The following is a 10,599-nucleotide window of genomic DNA, read 5'->3' as shown; positions in this document are numbered from 1 at the left end:
ATTCACTTTGACACATTGTATTCAAATCAATTGAATTACCAATAGTGTGTTCAGAGGAAGTAGCCATATACAGCAGGGGTTTGGTGATACAAAAATGATAGAGGCATGTGAAAAGTAGGCTACCCCACAGATTAAATTACCCAATCAAAGCTAAAGTGAAAATCCACATTAAAACTAGAAAAAGTCTCTGCCATATTGTGGGCCAGCAATGTTGATGGAATATGAAGAATCGGACAGATCCTTCTTGATCACAATATTGCAATAATTTGTACCAATTTGAGGCATTTTGTTCAAAACAGGCCACTCCTGCAACATTTATGTCAATCTTAGCCAATCAGGATAGAATATGAAAAATGTAACAGATTCGTCTTGATCACATGACTATAGAGATTCTGTGTACCGATGTGCATGACATTTGGATGGGAGTAATATCAAAAGAATTGTTTTACACAAGTCGGCCTCCTGGTGGCGCTATAAAAGGCAGATGTGAAGAATGCAGGGGCCAGGGCAAAGGTTTTTCATTGGCCTCTAGGGAGTGCACATACAAAGTTTTACACAGATCGGTGCAGTTATAGGTAGAAACACAAATCGGCCTGTTATAGCTTCACCATTAGGCTGATTTGAAAAAAATCAAGTGGCATTTCTTTCTTGGCCTAGTGGGAATGTCCATGCATAATGTCACAAAAATCGCACACTGCGTTCATGATTTGAGGCATTTTGTTCAAAACAGAGCACTCCTGCAAACTTTGGAAGCCAATCTTAGTCAATCAGGATGGAATATGAAAAATGTGAATGACACGTTTTGTTTAATGACTATGGAGATACTGTGTACCGATTTGCGTGATGTTTGGACAACATCTGTAGGAGTAGATGTCAAAAAATGTGTTAAGCAAAAATCGGCCTCCTGGTGGCACTATAACAGGCCCATGTGAATAATGTGGGTCAAAGGTTCTGCTCTGGCATCCAGGGAGTGTGTGTGTGTGTGCACAGTTTCGCTGCGACCAAGCCAACGGTGCCGGAGATTGGCTACTCGCAGACGCAGACAGACATGGACACGCGCATGCATGCACACACGGACGGATGGACAGGGTGTCCATAGTCTCTGCCACGCCTTCGGCCTGGCGGAGACAACAATAAACTTTGCAGGCATTACGCAAGCTAATTGGGAAAGTTGCTCACTGAAAAGGATTGATCTTTCAAAAAAAATTTAGACTACTGTAATTATTTGTAATATAACATAGTAGGTTAATATTACCAGAATTTTCCAGACAGAATTCTCCTTTTTTAATTGTTCTCACAGCAAAAGCATAATGCAGGATTTGGATTATAGAGTCGAGACAAGTAATAACTTGACTATAATACAAATCGTGACCGGCAAAACGGTGTTGTGTGCACAGTAATGTGGAGGTGTGTAGTCCCCCCCCCTCTTTTCAAGTAAAATGTGTATCCTACACACTACATTAGATAAACTGACGCAAGTGAAGAGATTCCGCATTACGTCATCGTAGAAGAGGCCACATACTCGCGAATGCTGGACTGCTCTAGTGCGCTACTCCAACATTTCCTACAACACAACCGTTGCAAGGCTGAGGCTACGTACTAGAGTGGTGAGAATGAGCGTCTCATGCAACGATGGACAACAATAGACCGGAGAAATTCACGACTGTACTGGTGTGGATATGAATGAAGTGACTCTGATTCCTGGATGTAAACAGTGATGTTGCTGCATGACATGCCTCGAAATTCTGGTAAGTCTTGTGCAAAGTGCGCTGCAGGCAGCTGATCGCTAGTCTAGTAGTGGTGGAGCGACCTTAACCTACTTTATTACTCTAAAATTAGTTAACTGGTGAGTTTTAACGATGAAATGAGGGCAAATTGTGTTTATAAAAAAATAAACAAACATGTATGATATCCAGTGGATCTGTTTTTTCGCACTATATAAAACCTTGTCGCTCAGATCGAGGTCCTTAGCTGTCGTGACAGGTGATGCTCGCATGTAAACTGTCCATGCTGCCTGTTGCCTTTCTTTCTTCCTAACAAACCTTTTATCCTGGAAAAGCGATACGTTTGGTGCTGGAATTTCATGATGTCTCCCCCACTGATTTGCGTGTAATAGTCGAACATACACAGACGATAACAATCCAAAATCATCAGTATACATTTAATTATGTCTATAATCACGAGTGAATTTATTCAATATCATATTGCCATGCATCATGTCATGACTCAAATAATTGCATCTCATCCAGCATTTCTGTTATTTGGCACTGCATAGAATATGCTCTGTTTTAGGCTACTATTTCCAACTGGAAATTACCCAAAATTGTAAAATTCCATGATAATAGTCAACAATCATAAAGATGTCAGTCGACAACAACACCCATAAAACATCAGGGTTCCCAAGTTCCCAATCCAAGCCCCCCCCCCCTGCTTACTAGGCGACACTACAGAGGGGCCCACTATCAGACATCACAGGCTGGTACCAGAGGGCTTTAGTGTGCTACACTCACACTTATGACTGTTTAGCCTATATATCAGGCATTAAAACACTAGTTTTATTGCATTTGCATTTATAAATGGGGTACTGTAGTTCAGTTTAAGTTTTTTTTCTGGCTCTTACAGGTTGGAAATCAGATGCCAATCGTTCATGCTCCCATGATGTAAAAATAACACTGGCCAATCAGTTGGGGCAAATACATGAACAGCTGCAATGTACTGTATGCGCGCAGCTTATGAGTCAGCTATGCCAGCAAAGTACAAATCACAACTCAAGCAACCGTTCACATTCGGAAATGGTGAACTAACTATTGATGTATGACTAACAATAAATCCTAGTAGTTCAAGGAAAGCACTGTGGTTTCTTTGTTCAGTTACGAAAATAGACTTATAACATAAATAACTCACTAATAAGGGAATGGTTCTGCTTGTCTGAAACACAGCTTAGCGTCTGGCCGACACGGTTCTTTTTGGAAATACATGATAAGTAGGGTCATTGCTGAAAGAGTCTTGGCTTAGTTTTGGCAGAGCACTACAATCATCTGCAGTGTTTATGGTATACAATGATTTGCTCTTTTAAGGGCAGTTATTTTCTAATGCTTGCCAGTCTTTGACAGTGGCACAGAGTAAGAGTAATGTTTGTTGGGCTGATGCCAAGTGAGGGGTTTGGGGGCTGCAACTGGAGAACCAGTAGAGCTGTACAAGAATGTAGCCTTCTCATTTGTAGTTAAAGATAGAGGCAGCGCAGGCTGACAGTTTCTAATTTCAGATTCCCTGAGCCAGTCTCCTCCATTTGGGCAGCTTTTGTTATGTCTCCGGGTTATAGGGGGATTTATACTGTGTATAGTTGTTTTTATAAGAAGGACATGCCTTTGTGATAAGCGCACAGAAAAGGAATGCGACCATGGTGCTTTCTGAAGGGTATGTTGATTGCCTTATACACTTTTGCATCTCGCGATTGGTATTTTTCTATTGTGGTTTTATATCTATGTTCTGTTGGGTGTAATAACCTTTAACAGTCTCATACACAACATATATGCCGGAAAGTCACACCAGACAGGCACGTATTTTATGTGATGTGCACAGGATATCTGTGTTAACAATAAAGAAGTGTACAATGCATGTGTACGTTTTCTCACCGTAAGAAAAATAGACAGACTTGAATTAATTACTCTCAACATCATGCTGTGTATGCATTTATCATAGCAATTTATCAGAAATGATGAAAAACAGCATTACTCAAAGTCACTCATCCTAAAATTCAGTGTGTACACATGCATGCTCACTCCACACTTCTTATCATGAGCAAAAATTAAAAACTAAAATTAAAAAAACATTTGCACATAGGCCTACTGTACATTTCACGAATGCAGACTGGTGCCAGCAGGATAACAGAAACATAGGGGAAGGACTAAATGCAGATGTCAGAGCAGGTGCAATTCAAAAGATTTATGCCTTAAACAGGCAGTATAAGGCTTACAGAATGGTGAGGAAGGCAGTAGTCAAAACCAGGAAAGCAGTCCAACACAGCAGTCCAAATAACAGGCAACGGTAAAAAAGGTCAGGCAGGCAGTACTGGTTCCAGAGACAGGACTCAGGTAACCAGAAACATGGAATACAATACAGTGGCATTGACAATCTGGCAAGGAACAGCGGAAGTGAACTGGTACAGTTTAGGTATTGAGGGCTTGATTAGGAAAAGTGGTGCAGGTGGGGAAGCTCAGGTGACTGCAGGGTTGATAAGAAGAGTGGGAACAGTGTGTTGGGGCAGTCAGGTGATGGGCAAAGGAGGGAAAATCCAAGGGCATCTGGCAGACAAGTAAAGAATAGCAGGAAACATCAGGCGGACGATCTGGGGGTAGGGCAGAAGAAGAGCTGGAGACCTCAGGCAGACAGCCTGGGGCAGGGCAGAGGAGCGCTGCTGATCTGGGAACTAACCAGGATGCAGGACCAAAGTCTGGAGAGCAACCTGGAAGCGGAACATGTATGGAGGGCAACTAGGAGGCATGACCGAAGGCCAGAGCTGCTCTGGACAACAGCGATATAGGCAGAGCAGCTCTGGTGGACAGGTAGGAAGAGGAGTGGAACCGCTCTGGAGGACTGGCAGGAAGATTATCAGATGTGCGGACACACTGGAGGATTGTCAAGAGGATGACCAAACAAGTGGAGCCACTCTGGAGGATTACCTGGAGGCCGGTAACATGGATGGGCCTCTCTGGAGCCCAATGGTGTAGGCTGGACCGCTGTGGGAAGTAAACTGGAAGGTTCTGGAAGCCAGCAATGCAAACTGGACCATTCTGGAGGTCGGCAACATGGTGGTGTTGGACCAGAGGCCAGCAGGTGGAGTGCAGGACTGGAGCCTGGAGATTTGGGCAGGGTGCCAGAGGGGGGTTCAGGCAGGGAATCAGAAGGGATGTTCCACAGGGTTTCAGGCAGGGTTTCGGCAAGGACAACAGACAGGGGCATTGGCAGGGACAGTTGAGTCTCTGTGGTGCTGGGCTGCTGAATCTCTGTGGTGCCGGGCTGCTAAGAGAGCCAATGGTGACAATAACCGTGGCGACCACTTCTTTGCCCAATCCAACAAAAACTGAGCTCAATTAAGGACAAGGACTTCAAGCAGTCTACTTCTTACAGTCCTTCTGGAGTGTAGAACACCTTCTTCTGGAAACTCCATGGTTCACCCTGAAGATGGCCAGACCAGAGTCCTTTCAAAAGGGAGACTGCTGCAGGTAGCGGGCTAGCTGGCTCAGGAGAGGCAGGTAGCAGGCTAGTTGGCTCAGGTCAGACAGGTAGCAGGCTAGCTGGCTCAGGACAGACAGGTAGCTGGCTAGCCAGCTCAGGACAGGCAGGCTGCAGGCTCCAAGCCTAATCAACAGGAGTGCAGGCTGGAGACTGACAGGCCAGTTGCAGCTGACTGGAGGCTAGCATGCTGCAGGTTAACAGGTTGAATGCTTGTAGGACAGACATTAGCAGGTAAGAAGGCTGAAGCAGCCCTGGTTCCAGAGACAGGCTGCAGGTAACCCGAAAGAGAATACAACACACAGAGACTGTATAGTCAAGACAAGAAACACAAAGTAACACTTACAGTCTGGCAGGGAACAAAGAAGGTGAGCTGGTATAGTAGTGAGGGCTTGATTAGGTTATGAGAAACATGTGGGGATGCTCAAGTCAGGTGACTGCATACAAATAGTAGGAACTGGTGTGTAGTGTAGATGCTTAGGGTAGTCAGAAGATGAGGAAAGGAAGAGACAGCAGAGATAAGTAAATTGTTAGATTACGTTTTGGTAGGACATCTTCACTTGCATCATGGTTATATTACACGTTGCTGAATCACAACATTTTCACAAGTGGAAGAAGTTATGGACAGCTATAGACTATGACTCATGTGTTCTAAGGTATTTCAAGGCTCCCTAACATTTAAGTGTGTGTCAGTGTTTATGTTGGTGAACAGGAGGGTTGGCGGCATTGGTGGGTAGTGGGAGCAGAATTTGGTTCTTGCCAACTAAAAGGCTGAATGATTTGGGAAAAATATCTAATTGCGATTTTTCAGACTGATATTGTGATTCAATCTTTATAAGTCGAGCTTCAATTCTGTTTACTTTTAACAGTATAACTACTGTACCACAACATTAGATACCGTCAACATACATTGATATTTAAAGGACCATACAGGTGTTATTGCATGTTTAGGCCACGTTTAATATACAGTAGTAGGCCTATAGACGAATCCACAGACGCGCTGCCTGTAGCTGCCTGTAGGCGGCCATTGCTGCGGTGTCGCGTCCGCGGAGCGTTGACACCGCAGCAATGGCTGCGCCCAGGGCAGCGCTCCGTGGATTCGTGTATAGTAAAACTCAAAAGGGAATGGACCTGTGTTCCATCATGAATTAGCCACACCTCTGCCAAATCCCTCCCACCAACCAGTTGTGAATGTGAACAATATAATTTCTGTCCCAAGGTTGGCAGGACATTTTCTGAAATGCAGTATTTGATTAATCAGGGTTCATTTATCAGTATCATCCTCTCCCACCTGAATTGGATACTTGGTGATACCAAAAAGAAAGAAAGAAAGAAAACATGCTATTACAGTACCTATTGTTGAAACACTAATATTGTGTATTGTTCAATGACCTTACCGTGCCCTTTGAGTGTGGCATTTCTGGAATGGCATGAAATGCAATTTGTACAGTAAACAAAATGTCTCTGTAGTTACATATCTGTCACTAAATAAATAACTTAATCTATTTCAGTTATTCAGATAAATACCACTATAAAAGTACTTAGAAATACCAAACCATGTAACAGTTGCCCAAGCATCTACAGTATACTATGCAACAATGCACAATCAAAAATATCTCATAGAAGTGAAAAGAGTTCTCTTCAAACTTCTCCCTGCAAATTCCCTGTAAAGGGGGGTCTAGCACTGTGTTTTTAGGAATGGAGTGACTGGGTTCTTTGCTACTATGGCAACAAACCACATGACTAGGTGTATTAGATTGCCTTGGACACTGTGCAGTGAGGCATGGTGTGAGGCTGTGAGCATTCATCCTGCCAGTCTGCCCCTTTGAAAGTCTTGTCCTTGTCTTACTCAAGTTTTTCTGTGACACCCCATGAGTCGGGACTGGCTTTTTAGATTCTTGCATTAGATTAAAATATATTCAGCCAAGCAAAACAAAAAAAACAAAAATAGAAAAACTGGATTAGTCAAACACTAAGGGCATACAATGAAAATATGTGACGTGTAATGACTAAATGACTAAAACTCAAATTAAAGCCGCAATCCGGAACACATTTTAATTTGAATTAATAAAACCTTACTTTAACCAATTTGCATGTTTGAGAATCTGCAATGGTTGGAGGTGGTCTCCTTACTATTTCATTGAGAAAGTTAGACTCTGGTGTTGAGTAGGACACCTACTGGATGACAAGTAGTACTACCTGAAGCTCATAAGCATTCCCTGCCCAACCGGGGACTCTCTCTTCAATGGTAGAGCATTATGAAGTTTGGTCAACTGGGTGTGAATCCCAGGTAGGACATGAAACTAATTAATGCATCCCTCAGAAGGATAGACATACAGTAGTCAACAGTATGTCGCTGAGTGAGCTGAGCTGTGCTACAGTATGTAGTGGACATGAGGGTTTGTCTTACACTTTTTTATTGACATTTGTATTGACAAAATAAAATATGATATGCATAGGCAATATTAGGCATAATTAAATATGGAATCATATCTAATGGAAATACTACTCAATTGGTCATTGGAACAGACAAAATATTATGCAGATATATGAATATTTCTATTTAACCCACACAGATGCTTTTCCGGTTTTAAAGGTATAACAACATATAGGCTTTCCCGGTCTTCATGGTTTAAAATGTTAAGCCAGATTCTATACTTAGTTGTGCGTCGGTGTCACGCACCGAAAATACCAGATCTACAAGCTTTGAGCTTGTAGATTGCCTGTTTTCGGTGCACGTCACCCGCACACAACTAATATAATTCAAGCTTTTACCAATAAAATCAGGGGTGCATAGACACTGACATCACTTTCTCTCTTCCCGAACAGAATGATTGAAGATTGCAGGCGGAGCGGTGACACCATGGCAGACAGAAGGCAACTGTTTGTCGAGATGAGTAAGTGTGCAGGGCCTTGTCTGAAAGGACCACATTTCAATGTGATCGATGCTGGACTACGCTGCTCATCGACCATAAAAGTGGCAAATCCTTTTCTATAACCTCCATGGAAAGGGAATATCATGAACATAAAGTGACCCCTCCCCTCCCCTCCACCACCACCACCACCAGTGTCAGCCAAATTCATATGAAACACTGACTCAAACAGACATGCCCCCCCAATGTCACCCCTCAAATGCTTTTTCACTATGTTGATGTCACCCCTCAAATGCTTTTTCACTATGTTGATGTCACCCCTCAAATGCTTTCTCACTATGTTGATAGCGTGAAGCTACATGTGTCCTCCGTGGTTCCACAGTTTCTGTCAGCTGTTGTTTCCACTTCCCAGGATGTTCCTCAGTATTGTTTCACAGACATCATCTCTTTTTTTCTGCAGGGGCTCAAGAGTTGGATTCTATAAGACTGTCAACGTACAGAACAGCTTGCAAGCTGAGATTTGTTCAGAAGAAATGCAACTGTGAGTATGGCACTAGTGTTGGTTGTTGCGCCAAGTCTTCCCCAGTCAAAATATTTAGACATTTCTTTCCTGTTTGTCTCCCAGTACATTTAGTTGACATTTGGAACGTCATCGAGGCTTTCCGAGAAAATGGCCTCAACGGCATGGACCTCAACACTGAGTTCACAGTGGCTCGCCTGGAAGCGGTACTGTCCACCATCTTCTACCAGCTAAACAAGCGTATGCCCACCACCCACCAAATCAACGTGGAACAGTCCATCAGTCTGCTGCTCAACTTCCTGCTGGCAGCCTATGACCCGTGAGTAACATGTCATGGGACAGGTGGTCACAATTCCGTGTCCTTTTCTTTTCATCTGTGGGCTTTTTGAAGTGAGGCGCTGAGGTGTGACCACTGTGACTGCTGTGTCCGTCATGTGACACTTAAAATGCAGTTGATAATGTCTTTCGCAGAATCAGTGACTCTTTTTAGTGACTGTGAAAGCCAAGCTAAAGGTACAGCAAACATCTATGAAAATTGAATTAACTGTAAACGTGAAATTGAGCCATGCATGCCTGTTTTAATAATTGATTACATACAATTATTGCATATGTACTGATTGGTATTGACCAAAATCTATGCATTTGCTCTTTTCAGGGAAGGCCTTGGTAAAATATCTGTCTTTGTTGTGAAGATCGCCATAGCGACCATCTGCGGAGGGAAGATTTTGGATAAATTAAGATGTAAGCAACACCATTCAAATTTCCCGTTTTACTTGTAATGTATTTGTTAATAATCTTTGTAAATTTCCTGCAGTTCCTAATCAAAATGGCCTGCAGTGGAATTTACATTACAAATTCATTAGGCTCGGATGGGAATCAAGAAATCTCTGTCTACTAAGGCTATTGTTCCTAGAAAAGGAGCCCTGCATGGGTTCTTCATGGCTGGAAGAAGTCATTATTCATAATATGAAGTATAAGACGTATTACATAATCTACAAAATCTGTTGTAGCAGCAGCAGTGGCTCGTGAAAGAAAAAGGAGGGCCATGTTGCTAGAGTATTGCAATAATTGATTTGAATAACAACCTTGCTCTGATTTGTTTGCACAAATAAGTGGTGGACTATGGTGGCAACTGACAATTACTTTGATTAATTAGCAATTTTTCCATTTTGTGCCAAGATATTTTTTCACAGATAGCAGATCCTGCTGGTATAATGGTGTACTCTCAATTTGACCAATTTCTGAGGGAGGCTCTGAAGTTACCAAAGGCTGTTTTTGAGGGTCCTTCTTTTAGTTACACAGAGCAGGCCACAAGAACCTGCTTTGCACAGCAGGTGAGAATCCAATGCCCATGTTGAAAATGACGTATTTCCAAAGTAAACCAAAGTTGTGGCTCATTCCAATCGGTCTTGTGATTTTTCCCCATCTGCCTAACCTTTAAAACATTTTTGATATTTAACAGAAAAAGGTCTCCCTCAACACATTCCTGGATACGCTGATGTCAGACCCTCTCCCTCAGTGTCTGGTGTGGTTACCACTCATGCATCGGCTTGCCAATGTTGAGAACGGTGAGCCACCACAACACATTCATGCATGAGAAAGACAGTGGGCTGGCAGGATGGGATTCTTTTTGCCTTGCATCATCAAATCGAGTCACAATACACATGCATGCTCACTCAAGCACGTGTACCAGTATACTGATGCACGCACGCACGCACGCACACACGCACGCACGCACGCACACACACACACACACACACACACACACACACACAATACTGTAAACACTCACTCACACAAATATACTATATACACCCCTCCTCACTAGTCACCTCCACGTGAACAGAATTAGACTCTGTCACACACTGATGAGTTCAGAGCTTGCTGCTTTATTGCCTTATGCCCTGTTCTGTAAATCAAAAAGTGTGCCGTCATAGAGAGTGGCAAAATATCACTGCAGCACTGCTAAGC

General features: G+C 43.0%; 1 protein-coding gene across 11 annotated transcripts in view; it reads left to right on the top strand.

The window, feature by feature from the left end:
• Positions 1 to 1,591: 1,591 nt before the first annotated feature.
• dtna (dystrobrevin, alpha) overlaps positions 1,592 to 10,599 on the top strand; it is a 29,275-nt gene continuing 20,267 nt past the window's right edge. For 7 of the 11 annotated variants that reach the window (XM_080441149.1, XM_080441158.1, XM_080441157.1 and 4 more), the window contains exons 1-7: positions 3,242 to 3,417; positions 8,065 to 8,132; positions 8,569 to 8,649; positions 8,734 to 8,947; positions 9,284 to 9,369; positions 9,808 to 9,962; positions 10,091 to 10,196. In XM_080441149.1, coding sequence (XP_080297275.1) covers positions 3,401 to 3,417; positions 8,065 to 8,132; positions 8,569 to 8,649; positions 8,734 to 8,947; positions 9,284 to 9,369; positions 9,808 to 9,962; positions 10,091 to 10,196 — 727 coding nt within the window. In that variant the 5' untranslated portion in view covers positions 3,242 to 3,400. Of the gene's footprint in view, positions 1,749 to 3,240; positions 3,418 to 8,064; positions 8,133 to 8,568; positions 8,650 to 8,733; positions 8,948 to 9,283; positions 9,370 to 9,807; positions 9,963 to 10,090; positions 10,197 to 10,599 lie in introns of those variants that run through there. The other 4 variants (XM_080441150.1, XM_080441154.1, XM_080441151.1 and 1 more) reach the window with 2 other exon arrangements.

This window comes from Gymnoscopelus braueri (genome assembly GCF_963280865.1).
Source record: "Gymnoscopelus braueri genome assembly, chromosome: 10".
Taxonomy (NCBI): domain Eukaryota; kingdom Metazoa; phylum Chordata; class Actinopteri; order Myctophiformes; family Myctophidae; genus Gymnoscopelus; species Gymnoscopelus braueri.
The sequence above is the reverse complement of the archived record's forward strand: the minus strand, read 5'-3'. Positions and strand labels throughout refer to the sequence as shown.